We start from the raw sequence: 19,372 nt of genomic DNA on the forward strand, positions 1-19,372 counted from the left end.
AAAAAAAACAAACAACCGAACCCAAACCAACCAAAAAAAAAAAAAAAACCAAACTCAAAAAGAAGAAAAAAAAAAAAAATCTATAATATATATATTTAAACAGTCCGTCCCGCCTGCGTCTTCTCCGGGAGGTCACCACCAGGCAGGACGCAGCGGGCGCGGGGAGGGCAGAGCCCCGGCGTCCCCCTCCTGCCCGGGCCGGGAGAGGGGCAGGCCCTGCAGCCACTGGGTTTTACCAAAACCTATTTTAAACTCCCATCTTTCCTGCAATAATTTTAATTTCTTCCATTTCTTCCATTAATTTCTTTAATTTCTTCCATTTCACGGAAAGTTTTCTACTTCGCACTCTTGTTTTGCTGCCGGGCAAATCTGTTTTCCTCCGGTGTTTGGCGGTGGTTTGGTTTTGCGTTGGTTTTTTTTGTTTGTTTGTTTGTTTCGGGTTTTTTTTTTTTTTTTTTTCTTCTTTTTCCCCCGTTGGTTTGTTTTCGTGTTTCGGTAGCCGATATTCGGGAAGCGAATCCGCCGGGAAAGCGGGATCCTCGAGCCGTCCTCCCGCGCGTGCAGGCGGCGCCGGCCCCGGCTCTCCTGGCTGGTGGGACGCGCTGGAGCGAGTGAAAGCCCTCGGCCACCATGAACTTTGCTGATTGTGGGACACATTCTTGGTTTTCTTCGTTTCCTGTCTTCTAATTAAAAGACATTCCTGGGGGGGGGGGGGGGAGAGAGGGGTCAGTCCTCCTTCCCACCTGCCTCTCCCGGGCCGGCACGGCCACGGCGTCGCGGCCCCACGGCCCGTGGTCCCACCAAAGCCGCCGCGGAGCAGGGTCACGGGCCCTGCGGCCACCGGCGGTCCCGGGGCCGGCTCTTACCTGGGAGACAGGCGCCGTGCCGGAGCAGGAGCTATCGGAACAAGCGGGTGAAGTCCCTCAGAGCCCAGCAGACTTGTTTACATTCCTCAGCGCTGCAAGACAAGGGGTGACGTTAGGGGGTGACGTTAGGGGGTGACATTAGGGGGTGACGTTAGGGGGTGACGTTAGGGGGTGACGTTAGGGGGTGACGTTAGGGGGTGACGGCGTCCTCCGCCCACCTCCCATGGCGGTGGGGATTGGGAGCCAGGAACACGGCAGCTCGGCTCCGAGATGTTGGGGGAGATGTAGGGGCAACCGTCGGGGCAGAACGGGCTCGGCAGCCCGCGGGACCGGCTGCGGGACGGTCCCCGGAGGGGACCCGTGTGCCACGACGGCGGTGGCTGGATGAAAGGAGCCAGCCGCGCCGGGGGACGAGCCCAGCAGGAGCCCCGGGCTCCAGGATTTTTCCCGGGCTGGCTGCTCGCCGAGACCGAGCCGGGCAGAGGGCAAGGGAGCGTTTGGGGGTTGAGCGGCCGATGTCCCCGAACCAGCCGGGGACCCCGCTCACGGGGAGGAGCGGGCCGATCGCGGGCCGATCCTGCTCTCGCCCGGGAGCGGACGCAGCCCGCGGCGGCGGGCCCGGGCAGGACCCGGCCGTCGGAGCAGCGCGGCCGGGAGCCGGTGACTCAGAGGGCCGAGGAGACGGAGGGCGGGCGGGCGGCCGGGTGGCTTGCGAAAGCTGCCTGCGCCCCGGCGGGGAGGGACGCCGGCTCGGCAGGGCTCAGGCAAGAGCAGAAAAACCTGTTCAGTGACGGAAAAGGCAACGCGTGCCCTCCGCAGCAAGGCTTTCCGCAGCCCGCGTTGTACCGGGAACACCCCGGATGAGGCGTCCGAGCGGATGCACGGGCAGGGGCTGGGGGTGACGTCCCACCAGCACGCTCAGCTCTGGCGGAGAGGCTTTGGGGCTGCCGGAGGACAACCCGCGGCAAGCAGGACGGTAGGACCGAGCCTCGTAGGACACCAGGGTGCAAAGAGACGCCGGAGCCGCGGCCGCGTGCCGCCCGGCGTCGCACCCCGCCCCGCTGCGGCACGCCGGCACGCTCACCTCGTGACCTGCTTGTGGAAGTCCGTCAGCTGTTTGTGTGTGACTTGGATGGCTCCTCCCGTCGTTTCCTTTGGTAAACCCTTCAGCGAGTTCTCCAGCCAGCGACAAAACGTCTGCAAGGAAGCAAGAGCAGGGGAGAAACTCAGGCCGCGGAGCCAAACCCAGCTCCCGGGTCCTGGCTTTGGGATTTGGCTCTGCCCGCGCGCACGCCGGGACGGTTCAGGGCTGAAGCCCGGACCCCCCCCGCGCCCTTTCGGGGGCCGTCCCGTCCCTCTCACCGGCCGGTCGATCTGCATGATCTCCCAGAGCACCTCGGCGACGTCGGGCAGGGTGTACGGCGGCAGGCAGAAGCAGCACGTATGCAGCAGCTGGTTGACGAGCTGCTGGCCCAGTTGGTTCATCACCTGGCTGATGAGCTCCTTCCGCACTTCGAAGTCTTCCTCGTGCTGCGGGAGGAAGAAGAAGGGGAGGGTGAGCGGTGCCTGGGGACGGGGACACGCTGCTCCTCGCTCTGGGAGCAACTCCCAGAGCATCTCCGCCGGCAGCCGTGGAGTAACCGCAGCCGGCTTGGCTACGGCAGGAGGACAGCCCTCGCAGGGGACGGCGGTGACAAACGCCGGTGCGGATGGCATCCCCAGCTCCGCGGAGGAAGACCACCCCCGCCCCGGGTCACTCACGTCGTTGGCCACCCCGGTGTGGATGAGATCACGCAGGAACTTCATGACGCTGCAGTTGGCGTCCCGGTGATCCAGGGTGGTGGCGGCGATGGCCCACTGCAGGATGGGGATCATCACCTGGCTGCGTAGCAAGGTGACGGGGCTGCGCTGGATAAACCTGGCCCGGCAGAGGACAGACGGACGTTACCGGCGCTTGCCTGGCTTCCCCGCACCCTGCCTATCCCCGTGCGTCCATGGGAAGGGGGGGACTCTGCCTTCTCCCGCTCGCCCACGGAGACGGGAGCGCTCCCACGGGCGCGTGGGGACCCCTCCACAAGGAGAGAGGGGTTGGGGCGTCCTGGCGCGGCAGGAGAAGGCGACGGGAGAGCGCGGGTACCTGGCTGCTAGTCGGAAGAGGTCGTCCACGGTGTCGGGGTGGTTCTGAAGGCCGTTGGGCTGCTCTAGGAGTTGGAAGGTGGGTATGCATAGCGCCTAGGAGAAGGGTCGTGGCATCCGTTAGCTACGATTACATCGCAAACCGCCCTCCTCTCCGCAGGGAGACTTCCAGCACGGACAACGCCAGAGCGGATCAGACCCCGGCTTCTCCTCCCGACGGCCACCGTCGCAGCCGAAAGGGCAGGTTTGGATCTCTCCTGCCCCGAGGCAGCAATGCCTTCCTCAACGATCAGAAGCCGCTCACCAGTTCTGCTTCAACCAAAAACTTGTCCTCCTTGGTTTTGTTCACCCAGCTTAACGTGAGAGCAGAGAGGTGCCGGGACCAGCCTGGGTTTGCGTGGAAACTGCTCTGCTTCGTGCAAACCCTCCTGGCACCCCAGGCACAGCCCTTCCCCGCGAGCGCAGAGGGGTAGTTACCGCGCTGGCACGTGGAAATAAGAGCAGCAACGGGGCTGGGGAAGGGTCTGGAGCACAAGGCTGATGGGGAGCGGCTGAGGGACCTGGGGTTGTTCAGCCTGGAGAAAAGGAGGCTGAGGGGAGACCCCATCGCTCTCTACAACTGCCTGAAAGGAGGGGGTAGAGAGGTGGGGGTCGGTCTCTTCTCCCAGGTAACAAGTGATAGGACAAGAGGAAATGGCCTCAAGTTGCGCCAGGGGAGGTTTAGACTGGATATTAGGAAAAATTTCTTCACCGAAAGGGTTGTCCAGCACTGGAACAGGCTGCCCAGGGCAGTGGTGGAGTCCCCATCCCTGGAGGTATTTAAAAGCCGTGTGGATGCGGCGCTTAGGGACATGGTGTAGTGGTGGATGTCGCAGTGTTAGGTTTACGGTTGGCCTCGATGATCTTAAAGGTCTTTTCCAACCTAAACGACTCTGTGACCGTGATTCAGACAGAGGGGAACCAAACCCCTCGGCTCTCAGCACCCACCTGCAGCATGTCGAGCAGTCCCTGCCGGCAGCCCTCCTCCATGCCGTACTCGTCCACCAGGATGCTGCCCAGGTAGAGGAAACAGGAGTGCTGGTGCGCCCGGTACACATTCACCATCTGCGGGGAGACGCGCGCTGCTTGGCACCGAAAACGTCGCCTGCCCACCCGCCAACACCGCAGGCGGCGGCGGGTCCGGCACAGAAACCGCTGCGGCCGTTTCCGTCAGAGGAGTCCCTGCACGCCGCTCACCAGGGGCATCCGTCGGCTGTAGGATCTGGCTGGGAACCTGGCAGCTCCCCCGCCGCAGCCGGGGATTTCCTCGGCCAGCCCCACGCTTCCCGAAGGGCTGGACCCACCGCAGAGACCCCAAAACCAGCTGCGCCCCACGGGCACAGCCCTCCTGGCTTCCTGACGGCGAGGGGCTGTAGCCCCCAGCTCCGATCCACAAGCGAGCCACGGAGGGGTGAGGCCGAACGCTCGTTGCCTCCCACCGGCCCGGCCAGGGACGCTGCCCGCTGGATCCGCCTGTCAGTGCCACCTTCTCTCTGAGAAAGGGCTGCTCTCGTCGTGCGCCGAGACGACGTCGCAGCCTGCTAGACCCTTCCCCAGCCCCACGGCGGGCAGGGGACATCCTGAAGTACTTGCTTAGGCCTGATCTTGCACTTGGGAGCGTCTCCGTGCTGCGGCTCCCAGAGCCAAGGCAGCTTCCCCTCGCCTTTGATCCTTCCTTAGCCCAGTGGAAGCACCGAGCGGAGCAGGGGACACCTACCATCAGGAGTTACCTCTTCAAGGAGTCGCGGGATGCAGAGTTTCACGCGTACTTTTCAAATTACAGATACAACTGCAGGGCTCCCGCAACCCACGGAGCACCAGTCAGGCAGAGCTTCGCTCTTCCCTGCGGTTCAAAGGCTCTCTCTACTCCCCAAGAGTTTTTACGTAGGAATTCCCGAGACTGCCGGCATTCACCGCAGCGCTTTCCAGCGCCGGTTGCTGCCTGGCAGCCGCCCACGAGACGCGCCTGCCTGCCGACGCGAGCCGAGCGAGCGTTTTCCGATGAGAGCCCCGAGCCCGGGATCGCACGAAGGCGTCGAGAGCGGGGTTTCTCGGCGGCAGCCTCCGTACCTGGGTGACGAGCGGCTGCAGCAGGGCGGCAGAGCCTTTGCCCACGCAGCGGACGGCGAAGCGCAGGCACCGGCAGCACCGCTCCACGATGCGGTTATCGGCACTGTGTTTGTTCAGGGTCTCCGACAGCACGGGCCAGATCTGAGCGTAGACAGAGAGAGGGGTTAAAGCTGAACCCAGGACACGGCGTATCCCACCACAACGCCACCCTCCGATCCGAAAAACACCCAAATCCCCGTACCGTCAGGCAGATGCCACGCGGGTCCCAAAAACAAGAGGCACCCACGCTACGGGATGCGTAAATTAGCTTTACATAGGGGCGAAGAGCTCAGAGGGGCTTAACGGCTCCGCTGCAGCGCTGCAAACATTACAAGGGCGGGGAAATTAAAGCGCCCGGAACATTTCCAGAGCCAGGTCCTCTTCCAGGGGTTTGAAGACCCAAATCCCCCCCCATCACCGATCCCTGCTTCCAGGAGGGAAGGCGTTCCACCAGCAGCTCCTCTCCCCCACGCCGCGCAGCCCCAGGCAGAGCTGCCGTCGGACGCGTGGATCTGCCCGACCGCCCGGTACGACACCCCCGTCAATCTCCCCGCAGAAATTCCTTCCCCGAATCCAGCACGTACTTCCTGAATGACTTTTTGGCACGGATGGATCTGTCCATTTTCTACAATGGGGTTGGTGTGTCTGTGAAAAGCAGCAAAGGGTTAACGGTATTTTTTCTAAACAGTCGGGTTTTGCGTTTAAAGCCAAGAAAATGGGTCGGAGCCTCAAGGACCCGCTGAGGCTGCAGGAAGGGGACCAGAAACTGGCTTAGAGGGGCTGGGGAGCCTCGAACGCGGTGAAGAAGCAGCTTCCAGCCTGTTCCTCTTGGGGCCAGGGGAAAACGAGCCGTCGCCAATTTGGTTTCAAGTCTCTGGGTGAGCAGCTTTGACTCACGCGCTCACGAAACCCCTGCGCGGGCCGTCCCAGCCCCTCCTTCCTTACCTAAATATGACAGCGAGTCGATCCAGGGGCACAGTAGGGTCTGAGGAGAGGCCGTTGCTTGGCTCCTGAGAGAGCAGCTGGAAAACAAGGGAAAACGATGGGATTTCAGGACCGCAGGCAGCCCCGTTCCCAGTGAAGACTGAATAAACACGGCCTGGCCGCCGGACCCCACCCAGCAGCTCTTTCACATCCCCTTCGGGCCAAAGCAGAGCAGATCATCTCCCCACGCCTTGCCCAGGACCTGAGCAGCTCCTAACCTCAGCCGCACGCGCGTAGGTTAGTCTCAAAGCCGAGAGCGGCTTCTCTTTTAGTCTCCTCCGCATTCAGAGCCTACTCAAAGGGGTCTCTGAAGGAGAAGGGAGCAGGGTCAGAGGCGGAAGAGGAGCCTGCAAGGGGCGAGAGCTGCGAGGAGCGGGCAGCGTTGGCAGGAGGAGCTCTCAAGAACGGCTCTTGCGCAGCTACAGGTCACCCTGAAGAGACAGAGGACGTGCACGTCCCTTTCTTGAGCCTTCCCTCCCTCTTCCTGCCGTCCTCTGAGATTTCTACCCTCCGTTATCCCGGATAGGTCATTAGGGCCACCACGTTTTTGGGACAGCCAGAACGTGACCCTTTTGGGGCCACATGTCCCACAGGGAAGTCGAGTTCCATGTTCTCCATCCCGGAGATGTGGGGTGAAAGCTGCCTGCTGCATCTGAGGCGGGTTCAGGAAAGCTCTTGGGCTCCCGGCACATAAACAGATTTCTAGGGACCGTTTTCTTCCCATTTAACCCGTTACACGCTCTACCAGCTAGGTATTTCTCAGCCAGGAGGGACTTAGGGACAAGGACGGTCACGGTCCTGGACTCCTCGTGGACCTCTGGCTTTGAGGACACGCAATTACCACAGCAGATCAAGCCAGCGGGTAAAGATGGAAGCACGGCAGCTTGATGGCTTCCGATCCGTCCCATCCAAACCAGTGACAGAGGAGGAGCACGTTAACGCAGCTCCGACCGGGACGTACCTTCTTCAGCGCCATCACTTGTACGGCACAGAGTTCACTGAGGCATTCTGCTATCTTCTCCAAGGGGAGCCTGGCGAGGACCAAGGCTGTCCCTGAAAGGCAAGAGGAGACAGGCTCAGGAGCAGGAATGCGGCGTAGGAGTGCCGTCGGTGAAAGACAACACGAGCGAGGTTCCCAAACAGGCCCTGCCTGCAGCTTGCCACCAGCCCTGCCCGTGTGCGGGCAGGGAGAGGGCACGGCTCCGGGGCAAAGGCAGGGACTGCTTCCCAAGACCGGGAGATGGTTCTCTGCGGCTTGAACCCGACTCTTTGGTTAAACCAGACACCGAAATACTTTCTGCGGGGCGGGAAGGAGGAAGGAATGCCGGCATGTGGGAGTACAGGGATGATCTGATGGCAGAGGGACATCACGAGCACATCTGGGCATCCCAGCGTGTCCCCGCAGCGTCCTTGCCCCTGCCCAGCAGCATCACGAGGTCGGAGGAAGCCTCTTCCGAGCCGTAACTAAGGCATTTCAGGGCTGCCACAAAAATGAAGTAAGAAGACGAACCCACCGCCACATCACAGCATCCCGCTCAAAGGCAGGAGCAGCACAACCACCCCACGTCGGAGGTGCTGGCAGACCACAGGGCTGGGGCCGAGGACAACACCGGGAGGAAAAAATTCTCCCCAGCTCATGTATTCGTTGCGTTGTTTTAAAGAAGGAGGAGAAAATATTTTGTGGCAGGGAGAGGAGCAGCTCAGAAGCGCGGCTAACGCTCCTTGCATCGGTACGGGAGTGGCAAACAAGTGAAAAAACGTGAGTTTTGTCTCTTTAGTCGCACACCCCGACTACACAGCCGCAATAAGGCTCCCTTTGCACAAGTTCCAGAGCTGCTCCATTTTTTAAAGGTTTCAGAAGCACTCGAATCCGTCAGCAATCTCTGAGGCCTCGACACGAGTCCTGCACCTCCCCGAAACCAGCCGTGGCTGAAGAGGCTCACGATGCCCAAGAGCCAAAGGCCTGGCAAGAAGCGAATGCTCTGACTGCAGGCTGGAGTTGAAAAACTAGATTCTTGTGCCCAAACTGTCTCTAAAACGACAAATACTTGCCGTTTTCCGCCCCGTGCGTACAGCAGCCAATTTTCAGGTGCTCAGATATAGCAGAAACCCGTTGCTAACACGGCTGTGGGCATTTCAAATGTTTTCTTCCCGCATTTCAAGTTCTAAGCAGGGATGGAGATAGCTTATAAACCCAGAAAGGATCTCTATCTACCTCCTGCCCCAAGCGAGCTCTTGAGAAGACTCTAAGCGTGGACACACGGAATGCGTCAGGGCAAACCGCGACGCTCTCGTCTAAGAAAAAACCATGTGAAAACGGGGTTGCGGCATCCGTGGTGAGTGACCCCCCCCCCCCAAAAAACACCGACAGCTTTTCCATACGCACCCTTCAGGAGCCCCACAGCGGCCTCTGGAGAGAGCGTGAAGGAGTCGAGGGAACGGGCTATCTCCAGCAGCCCGTTAAAGTGCTGAGCCATGTGGTCCCGGCATACCGAGCAGATATTGTGGATGGCCTTGGCCGCCGCCGAGGCCAGCCGCCTGTCGCACAGACCTTTCATCAAATAACCCAGCACGGGATCTGCGGAGGAGAAAGCCGGGGTGAAGAGGGGGTCCTGGGGACCGGGCTCGCCGCAGGGCAGAGCGGTGGCGTGTCCCACGCCGGCGTGGCAGGAGGGACTCACCCAGGAACTGCGGGTTTCTGTCCACCACCTCGCTCATCTCTCCCACCAGCTCGATGCTGGTGTAGCGGACGGCGGTGTGCACCGTCTCGGGGAGGCGAACCACCCCCTCCAGCACCTCCACCAGGGTCGGGTTGTTCTCCCTGCGGGGAAAAGGCAGCCAGCTCAGCCCCAAGGCGGCTCCCGGACCGCTTCCACAGAGTAGCTGGTTTTATTGACTCCCCGATCGACTCCCACGTCACTCGGAATCAGCCTGCGGCCGTGGTGTGCTGGATATCCGAGATGTGGGCTGGTGGGGGGGCTCAGGGCTGTGGGAGCTGGGATCCAGATGCACAGCAGCCTCCAGCTTTACCAAACAGAGCAGAAGAAACTAAACACCTCCAGTAAGAGCGCTCGTGGCACCAGTACAAAGCTAATTAATCCTCCGGGGACTGCAGAAAGCCAGAGGAGCCTGTTCCCAGCGTGGGAGGGTGCTGCCGGGCGAGAGCCAGGCTCCCTGCAGCCCACGGCAGTGGCAGGGCTCCGGCTCGCTCGCCCGGCACCGTCTGCCCTCTCACGGCAAGAGCGGAGCCAAGCTCGGCAGAGCCATGGGGCGAGCAAGAACCTCGTGGGACACGCTGGCGGGGAGCGGACTCCCCTGTGCTCCACCAGTGCAAGGCCACGAGAGGCTGGTGCTCTCAGAAACAAAGCAGAAATTAAAAACGGAAGATAAAACCCAGCCAGAGCAGCCTTGACACAGACAAAGGGAGCCAGCGAGCGTACAGCAAACGCGGTGACTCCCCCGGGCTCTCGGGGAAGGGAGGCACGGTGCTGCCGGCCCGGCGAAGGCCAGCCGGGCTGTCCCACCGCACGAGCGCGGCCGTCAGCACGCAGAAGGACTCACCGCACTCTCACCGCCCTGGACGTTAGCTGTCGATGGTTCCGCTACAACTAACAGGGGAAGAAAGGCTCTTCCAGAAAGTGATTTCACCTTCCCTAAAGATATCTGGGACAACTCACTACCTGGAGGTGGCTGTCCCCGCTCTGGATGCAGAAGGATGCCAAACAACCAGCCTAGACAAAAATCCTTTGCTTTCAAGAGCTAAGCTAAAGGGAAACAAAAACCTTATCCTGTTTTACCAGGGCTGAACTCAAGTGTCTGGCATTAAAGTCCCCAGGCAGGCAGAGAGCAGACCTGAGCAGGTCCAACTGCTTCACGCAGTCCCAGCTCCGTCCTGGACCCGTCATTCCTGCCCAGAAAGCAGAGACCTCAATCCTTGGGCTACAGAACTGCTCCGTCGGCACGGGGTACCGCACTGCTGCAGTACAGACCATGCGCGCCGAGGACTACCTGAAATAAAGCGTGGTTTTTAAATGTTTCCGCCCGGTAAAGCATGTTCCGAGGAGTATCCTTGGGATATTCGTGGTGTCTCTGCAAAACTCACTTGGAGGCAACTCCTGACCCCACAGCCCTTACGGACACGAGCAGGATGGTCAACACTCACTGGTCAACGCTCTTAGCTATGGAGGCCATGATGAAGAGGACAGCTTCCGTCACCTCCCAGGGTGGATTCCCGTCCTTCAAAGTTGCATAAAGCTGCAAGAAAGAGAATCGGTTACAAAAGAAGCTACGAACGCAGCTTGGTGGGCACGCGGTCATGAATCCCACCCTGCGAGATCGCCACCCGCTCCTCACCTCCTCCGACACCTGAAATACCAGACTCCAGGCGTGGACCTGCAGAAATCCCCGTGTTCCACAGACCGCCCTGCTATTCTGGGACCAGAGTACCGTTCCCCAGCTAGTACCCCGCAGTGTGAGACCTCCGGCTTCTCCCAGAACGGTCCCCACCACCTACTTCAAGACACGGTTGCTTCCTTGCGCACGAGGAGATAACGTGTGTGACCTCCTCCCCACCCCGAAGGCCACCGGGGCTTGGCTACCTCCCGCACAGCGATGGATGGGAGTGTTCCTCGTGACGCTCCTGCAAACCCACCTGAGCAAAACATTCCACCGATCCCACCAGGAAGATCAGGTCTTTCACCAGGTCCGAGACCCGCATCCGGAACTCCCCAAAATCGTCCGTCTCCTCTGGGACGCCCTCCTAACAGAGATGAGGGAGAGCAAAAGGGTGAGAGCAGCTCAGCGAAACCCAGGTTCCCATTCACCCACAGCTAGGATGAGCCAAGCAGTTCTGGTTTAGAGAAAAGATCCGTCGTTTCTGCCCTCCTCGCCCCAGATCAAGCTAGGGAAGAGGATTTGAAGGAGAGCCGTGCACAAAGAAAACGCTAACAGCCTGAGCATGCTTCTCTGACACGCAGATGAAGGGATGGAAATCAAGGGGACGAGGAGCATAGGCAGAGATGGAAGAAGGATAAAGCATCCCAGACTTCAAGGAGGAAGATGACGGCACTGCGGCTAGCGAGCTGTGCAAGCTTTATTCCAACAAAAACGCCCCCGAGCAGGGGACAACGCAGCTCTCAAATCGTGAATCTCCTGCGGGGAGGCGGGAGAGGGTCACCCCGCAGCAACTAGACGCCAGAAAGCTCTGCTAGAACAAGAACCGACTTAATGAGAAGAGGTTTAATACAACGATTTTAATTACTCTCCATCTTCTCTCTGCAATTAACTGCAACTGCAGAACTATTACCTGTAGAGCCCTATAGCTACGGAGAGCCATGGGCATGCAGCAGCGAGGACAGACGCATCCTACCACCCCGCTGCCTCCAGAGGAAAGAAAGCAAACGCAGCCTTACGTGGTCCGAGTCAAGCTGGCAGTGTCTGGCCAGAGCGTGGAGAAGACGCTGGATGTAAGCTTTGAAGATGCTGTGGATGACGGCATCGTCCGTCTTGTACAGGTGCTCGCCCAGTCTGTACCAGAAGTTAAAGGAAATTTCTACCACCTGTTTAGAAAGAAAAATTCAGCACCTTGTTACCAACGCAACATTTTTTTTCTCTACTCGGCTGGTGCTCCCGACAGAGAAATCTTCTCTGGGGGTGCCTGCAGCGTGGTGGGGTACCACACATTTCCATCAGTGCTGCTTCATCACGCGATGATGAAGTGTGGACCGGTTCCCCCCGCTTCACCCATCTCCTCCGCTGCTTGTCACTTAATAAGGCATTTTAAACCCACTGAGTTAATCTGAAAACCTGTCACCAGCCCTCGGAAGGAAAGCCTCTTTTCTGCAAAATTAACGTCGAAGCGTAAGAACCATCTCTTGCTCCCAAGCGTGGACGTCACCTCGTTTCACATCAGTCAAATCTGCCAGCGATAAATTTCTATCTCCCTGCCCCGGACGTGATTCGTGCCCAGGCAGCAGGAGATCTTTAATAGCCAGCCTGCCCCAACAAGCTACGGGGCATTCTCCTGCTTGCAGGTAACGCTGTCATCACCAGAGAGCCACAGCGGTGCAAGAGTTCGCCCACCTAGAGCCGATCCTCACCGTCCATACCCGGGTATTTAACGGTCTAACCACCCTGATGGCCGGCTCGGGATGCGCACAAGCTTGGGCTAACAATGTGAGGGGGACAGTAGCCCCAGACAGGAGCGAACACCTCCAAGAGAACAGCTCAGGCTGGAAAGGGATGTTGCTCCAAAGCCTCTTTGTAAGTGCGGTTATTGCAGGAAGAAAAAAGGAAAAAAAAAAAAAAAAAAGGAGTGTAGATTTTTTCAGGAGCAGCTGCAGAGCTTCAATTCCTCCTAAGCGTTGCTGGCACAGGACAAGGTCACGCTCAAGGGAGATTGAGCTTAACAGACCTGGAAAGGGGACTACAAGAGGCACCGAGTCCCAGGCGAGCACCGCAGAGACCTGACGAAGCACAGCTACTCCACAATTCCCACAGCAAACGAGCCCCGAAGGGTCGCACGGCAGCAGCCATCGTTTCTTCGCTAACTCGCCTGCCGGTTCTCAGGTCTGATGTACTTTCAGGCTCTGAAAGCTTCTGGAAAAAGCCAGTCCTGGAGAGGGCATTAGCTCCTTCCATACCTACCTCCCACCCATCACTTCAGCGGCTGCGTCCCCCCCCAAGTGGGACCTCGAAACACGGAGGGAAAGGAAGGGAGCACAAATCCCAGCTGGCACCTCCCCGCTCCCCGCGTCAGATTTAGCAGGACAAGCCCTCTGCCGAGGAACCTCCTCCCACTGAACACGGACACAAGTCAGCCAGGGATCAGCTACGGGGACTTAATTAACGGTTTTGGAAGAATAAAAAGTGGGGCTAAAAGGAGAGTCCGCATCTTAAATACAACGTTCTGTATTGAAAGGAGGACGGTCGGGGAGCTTCGATGCTAAACAGCATTTAACTTACTCGGAGGGCAAAGTTACCATGAGCTACGCTGCAATCCCCGCCAAGCTTAACCTAAGTTGAACACGTGGAAAAGAAAATAACGGAGGTTTTCAGAGCGGTACTCGCAGTCCCACGCATCCAGGACGCCGGGAAAGGGACGCTAAGCCAGATTTCTGCATCACGAATGCAGAGCGGGCGTTTCAAGGCCAGCAGCTCACAGGAACCGAAGGCTCCCAACCACGTGGCGATATAAAAGAAAGGTTTTTCCACTCAGTCTACTCTGGATGAGTGAGATTTGGCGAGAGGGTTGAGGAGAGGAACACGGGTAAACCTCACTCACCTCGTACTGCGGGTGACCTGCACATATCAGCAGCAGCTCCAGCGTCCGCAGGTCACCTAGCCCTTGGCCTGGCGTACAAACTATTTTATCTAGGAACGTCTCGCACAGCTCGGTGAAGACACGGCAGTAATTGAGCACCCTGGTGAAGAAAAAAAAAAAAAAACCAGGATACAAGTCAGAAAGATCTTCCGCACGGGACCAGATAGCCCAGCACAGGAGAGATTTGGTCCGTGCAGGTAACGTGCCCTGGAGCCTCGTCTCAGACCAAGAAATACCAACTTCTGCTTTAGCTTTCCGTCAGCCGTTGGGAAACACTTAAATAGGGGAACTTGGCTTTGTTCAGAAGTAGGTGAAAACACTGGGTTCCAATAAGCAAATCTTACGAAATTTTCATATTACCCATAGCATCTGAGAAAGCTTCTCTAAAACCACAGCATCGGGCGACAAGGCACAGGACGTCCGCTACAAAACAGCTTGAGTCTAATTCAGCAGCCGGAAGGTGCCACGTTACGGAAGACAAATATACAAACCCGCTTTAAAAATAAACCCATTGCCTATGCAGGGGACAGCGCCGCGTAAAAACACAGCCGCTCGTAAGACAAAAACAGTTCAGCGGCCGAGTTGAACCACTAGCTTTATTCTGCTTTAAGACTGCAGAACCAGAGAGAGGAGCGAACACCCTGGAGCCACGGCACGGTGCGAGGGAGCAAGCACGGCATCAAACCAAGGACTGCTCCTCACCGATAAAACCACCCCTCCAGTGGGGGATTTGGGGGAGAGGTCCGAGATAAGCCATTAATCCCGGGCTTTGATTTTCCTATTCCCGTTCTGGAGAGGTTTAGGAAATCCTAAAGCAACACGCACCTAGAGATGTGCTGCAAACACACCCTAAAGCCTGTCTTAAAGACAGAGGCGAGTCCTCCACGTGAGATTTGGGTTTTTTTTTTTTTATCCCAAAAGGCTTCAATCTTTACACAACCCGCCAGCTCCGCAGGGTACCCCCAGGAGCAGATCAAACAAGGGCTTTATACAATACCTGGAAGGGTTTAGGGGAGACTGCCTTCTCCGGCAGAGACTGGAGAATAGAAGCTACTAATTATACCGTGCCCCAGCAAGTCCCGAAGATGAAAGCTTTCAGCTTTTTCAGCAAGTCGCAGTCCAAAGAGATGCTACTGCAGAGTCAATTTGACCAAGCAGAGAGGTTATTATAACAAATTTTTACATGCCCGATAACCGAAGACTAATTCTATTAGCGTTAAATGGAAGGATAAATAGGAACAGATGCTACTGTAATTTTCAGTTTCAAAAGGGCAAACTTGGAGGAGTAACTACGCATTTCGCTTGTGGAAATCTCGTTTAACGTGGCAGAGGCTCGGAATTTCCTTAAGTCAAAGGCACATACGTTATCCGGGCTTTGCACCCCAAGCTGAAACGAGGGGAGGGGGACGCTTGTCGAGTTCTTGAGCCTAAGTCACCCGAAAAGCCTCAGCAGGCAGCTGAAGGGAGGAGGACTGAAAAGCAGACAGCGGGATTCCGGAAGGCGAGATGAGCAGAGATCAAGCGAGAATTGCCAGAAACCAAACCAGTGCCGGACCCTGCCAAGGACGGTCACAAAAACAGCGCAGGATTTTTCAGCTGTAACAAACAGCCGGTGGAACTGCCGCTCGCCGAAGACATCGGCACGATGAAAGATTTGCGGCACAGCTAAAACTACGTGAATATGCACCGGTTTTCAGTACTGCGGCTGAATAGGAGGGGCGAAGGCAGGAGGAGTGAGGAGGCCGGATCAGGAGGATCTGCTTACCTCCAGGTGGAAGGAGGGGGGACTGGCGAACCGCCGTCCCGGGAGTCAAAAATCGGACGCTGGGCATCTGTCCTACAGCTTCACGGCTGGTCTTGCCGTTTCCATCGACGGCAACTCCTTGCACAGCCCCAACACGCACCCGTATTTGGCAACGGGGATGGAGGGTCTGGCAAATACGGGCCAATTAATCCGCCCTCCGTAGCACGAGCAAGTTCCTACATAATTTTCCAAATACGTGGAAGTTGGAGGGAAATGGGCGAAACGTAACAGGGGTTTACGAAAAATAGATCGGACCCACCTTATTCTTATCAGCCGTGTTTTAAAACAGGAGAAAGGGAGCAGAGCAGGAGCTCAGGGTGTCACAGGGAAGCTGGTTAAACTGGATAAAGCACAGCTGAGGGAAGGGATGAACACTTGGCTAGCGGGGTGGTTAGCAGGCTGTGCTGAAGAGGAAATACCAGTTTGGTGCTAGGACGGTTCCAGATCAACCTCACGACTGATCTCATCTGTGTTCGTTAGCGACAGCCACATAAAAAAGGAAGAGTGAGCGCTAATGGTGTTCACCGATAAAGCTGGGACGCAATATCTGTGCAGAAAAAGAATGAAAACCATCTGAATTTGAGCAGGAAAAGTTGTCCGCTTCTGACAACTGGTGGACGGGCTCATCCGTCGCAGGATGACCAAAACACCGGCACAGCGAGGCCATGAGAAAGGCAAGAGGTGCCAGGCAAGGCGTTGCCTGCACGCAGGGATGCCAGGATGCCAACGCGCAGGAGCGAGATCCCTCCTGGAGCAGCACGTACCTCTCGGGCCCTCGCGCTCGAGAAAGCTGAATTCAGAACGGGAACGCTGAAGATCACCCGGGGAAAAGAAAGGCGTGAAAGAGGGGGGCTTGTTCACGCAAATTCGAGGCTGGCTGCTTCCTACCTACAAAGGCAGCCGGGAACAAGCACCCGCTGGGGAGCTACTCAAGTTAAAACCACGTTGGCAAAAGAGAATAGGGATGAACTGGTCTAGAATCAACCGAGGCTGGAGATCAGAGGGTTTCCAATCAGAGCAGCAACGTTTCGTAGCAGCCAAGGCGTGTGAAGCGCTGGTTTCAACGTGCTTGATCAAGGTATGAAGGGTAGAGTTTCTTTAAGTCAGGAATGAGGGGCTGATGACCCAGCCAGCACATCCAGTCCTCTTTCCACAGGGAACAGGCGAGCCAGGTACGGACATTTGTAGAGAGGAGGCATTAGGAGCAACAGGTCGCTTCTAAACTCGATTTTAAGGCTGGTAACGCATCAGCTGCGCCTCACGATACTTCCCTTGCGCTTCGCCCGCTGCAAGGAAGACCAAGCGTCCCAGCGAGCCGAGTCTGGCGACAGCCTAACTCTCTGCCAAAGCCTGAGCTGAGCGCGCACGCCTGGAGCACAAATCGCTGCACCGGGGGCGAGGAAGTCATTTGCTCGCTTGTCTGCCGTTCAACAAATACTTATTTACATAAGAGACTTCAGAGCGCCGCACGCAAACACCGCGGATTCCAAAAATAACCGCAGACAGACACCGTGACGGTTAATTACTGTACCTCTCCTTCGTTTCCGGGCACGGCCACGGCTGCAAGTTCACTTACTTGTCTAGGTCCTCGCGTGCTACAGCCATGTGATAGGCACTCTCAAGAGTGAGGACACCCTGGAAAAGCTGCAAGGCCAGGGGAAGGTTCGTCTCCACGTTCTCGATGGCATAGAGGGCTGAGCACACGCAGTCCGAAGCGGCTTCGTGGAGGTTTGATGATGTCTTGTCTTGTTGCTGCAAGAAACAAGAAGCAGAAGAGCCCGGCGATTATGTATGAAACGAGACGGTAATGGAAAAACTAGTCTTTTGTGGTGCCCGAAACACGTTGTAGAGCTTCTGCGTAGCCGCAGCTCCCGACAACCCGCTCCTACCAGCCCTGCAAAGCCTGTGCTGCTTTACCACCCCGAACGCTTGAGGTCAAAACTGACCCTCCCCGAGTCTTCCTTGGGAGAAGCAAAGGAAAAACGCCAACCGAAACCCAGTTCAGAAGGCAATAAAACATCGCGCCGTTCATTACCCTGGCTGGGTCACAGAATCACAGAATATCTCAAGTTGGAAGGGACCCATGAGAATCATCGAGTCCTCGGTGAGGACGGAGACGAGGTTTCTCACCGGCACGTGTGAAATATTTATCGTTGTGATGGTCTGGGGGTGAAGAAGTGGATTTCAGGCCCCGCCTGGTAGACGCTTATAGTGATTGTGTAAGGGTGATTTAACCGGCGCTTTAATGGTTCCCGTGGAGCCCCGAGCAATTAAGGAGGGAGACAAGACTGGCATACTAAGGAGGAGGAGAGAGCAAACAGCGGAGCGCGGAGAGGAAACAAAGGAGCAGTAACTCTGCGCGTGCCTCTGTGCGTCCTTTCACGCGAGATCTCAACACATTTGGAAAACAATTCGTGGTCCCACGCGAAGGAGGAAGCAAGGAGGAAAAACCGCCCGATTTAAAAGCGACATTAACACAATATAAAGGCCGGTGAGCCAAACGCCCTGTCCTGGGGGAGACGGGTTTCGGAAGCTGGGTCTCTGCATGAATATTGGCTGTTCCTTCTCCCACCGAACGCGAGCCCTCGCTTGCCTTTGTCATTAATCGAATCTGCGCCACAGAGCAGATGCAAATGAGGGATCCTGCTTAACGACGGGAGGAGGAATGGAGGATTCCTGCGCTGGGTCAGGGCGCTGGGCAGTGCCGCAGCAGGAACCTCTGTCCTCCGGGAATTCTGTTTGTTCAGTTCATTGCCCTCCCTGTCGCAGCGACGCGGGATTCTCCTAACCTCCCTGTTTCACTGGCCTCTTCAGCTCTCCCGCATTCAGACGGGACAAAAAAAAAGCGCCCCAAAACCCCAACAACAACGACAAAAAACCTTTCAGGAGTTAATTTTCCAAGGTAAAAATGTCAGAAAAGGAATAAAATAGTATTTTACTGACAATGTGAAATTAAAACCCACTACTGATTTTAGTATTAAGCAAATGCAAGCTCTTCAAGGAGGAATACAGACAACTTTTAAAGCCAAAACTAACCAATACTCAAACCCACGAGGATGGCAAACTTCAACAACGCACTGAATAAATGTATTTTGCTCAGAGCCCCATAAAAACAATTTGGCTTGGAGCAAGGACCGAGCACAACGTGTTTCAGACCAAAACTCTCTCTCTTTTAAAGTCTAAGTACGCTCAAAAGTACACCTGGCACCTACTTTGGCAGCAGTGGCAATCCACGGTAATGGCTAGAAACGGGCATTTCTCAGATGTTAAATCTTCTATTCTGCTCTGAATCCATCACAGAAAAATGGAACTGGGCTCCTGCTTGAGCCAGACGAGAGATCCGCTTAATATAGGCTCCAAAATGGATGATTAGAACAGTAGGAATAAGGAGAACGGATATAAATAGAAGATTAAATAGTCTTTGAACTTTTTTCTTGATGTACTGTCTGCTGGCGAGTACTGTAATGAGTTTATGGAGATGAAAGGATCACTCGTGGCAGCGTAGCAGGAAGGTTCCTGTGACCCAACACCTCTGTCCCTGCGGCAGCCCTGCCTTAGCCCGACACACCGCAGAGATCGGCGACCTCCGCTCTCCCCCGCCGCCGTTTCTCCGGGCAGCTCCGCAGGAAAAGCCGCAATTCCCAAGCGGTGCGGGGAGAAGGTGCGTGACGGGCAGCAGGAATGCTCTCGTGGGGACAGCTGAGCCAGGCAGCTGAGAGGGGCTTCAGTAAAACCAGGCAAGGGCGTCTGCTCAGGAGGGATTTCAGAGCCTTTCATGCCTGCCCAAGCACAGGGAATGGTCCTCACCTCTGAACACACGTTCTCTGGATCAAAATAGAAGGTGGGCAGGAAAGAATAATCCTGAAGGAGCTGCAGAGTCTCCTTCTTCCACGCAAACAGCCAAACACACACGTGCTTTTTTTGTTTGCATTTGAAAGCTCTGCCAACGCTTTCCGGCCATCAGCCTTGTCCCCACATCACAAATCCTGAACTAAGGACCAAGCACGCAGGCAGAGGAAACCCTTACGTGTACTTCTGTTTTCGCCCCTGAGAGATTAGCCAATATTAGGTGTTACTTATGTGCCGTTTTCTAAGCTTCCCAGGGCTAACAGG

General features: G+C 56.7%; 1 protein-coding gene across 1 annotated transcript in view; it reads right to left on the reverse strand.

Annotated features, from left to right (window-relative positions):
• Positions 1-6: 6 nt before the first annotated feature.
• Positions 7-19,372, reverse strand: part of TNPO3 (transportin 3) — a 42,672-nt gene continuing 23,306 nt past the window's right edge. The window contains exons 6-23 of the mRNA XM_075510215.1: positions 16,836-17,011; positions 13,417-13,555; positions 11,546-11,692; positions 10,786-10,893; positions 10,297-10,388; positions 8,816-8,955; positions 8,521-8,712; positions 7,096-7,187; positions 6,096-6,172; positions 5,735-5,795; positions 5,112-5,252; positions 3,990-4,106; positions 3,004-3,098; positions 2,628-2,784; positions 2,229-2,396; positions 1,951-2,063; positions 867-958; positions 7-700 (exon numbers count right to left, since the gene is read on the reverse strand). Coding sequence (XP_075366330.1) covers positions 898-958; positions 1,951-2,063; positions 2,229-2,396; positions 2,628-2,784; positions 3,004-3,098; positions 3,990-4,106; positions 5,112-5,252; positions 5,735-5,795; positions 6,096-6,172; positions 7,096-7,187; positions 8,521-8,712; positions 8,816-8,955; positions 10,297-10,388; positions 10,786-10,893; positions 11,546-11,692; positions 13,417-13,555; positions 16,836-17,011 — 2,076 coding nt within the window. The 3' untranslated portion in view covers positions 7-700; positions 867-897. The remainder of the gene's footprint in view (positions 701-866; positions 959-1,950; positions 2,064-2,228; positions 2,397-2,627; positions 2,785-3,003; positions 3,099-3,989; positions 4,107-5,111; positions 5,253-5,734; positions 5,796-6,095; positions 6,173-7,095; positions 7,188-8,520; positions 8,713-8,815; positions 8,956-10,296; positions 10,389-10,785; positions 10,894-11,545; positions 11,693-13,416; positions 13,556-16,835; positions 17,012-19,372) is intronic.

Source organism: Mycteria americana, chromosome 1 (assembly GCF_035582795.1).
Source record: "Mycteria americana isolate JAX WOST 10 ecotype Jacksonville Zoo and Gardens chromosome 1, USCA_MyAme_1.0, whole genome shotgun sequence".
In the NCBI taxonomy this organism is placed as follows: Eukaryota; Metazoa; Chordata; class Aves; order Ciconiiformes; family Ciconiidae; genus Mycteria; species Mycteria americana.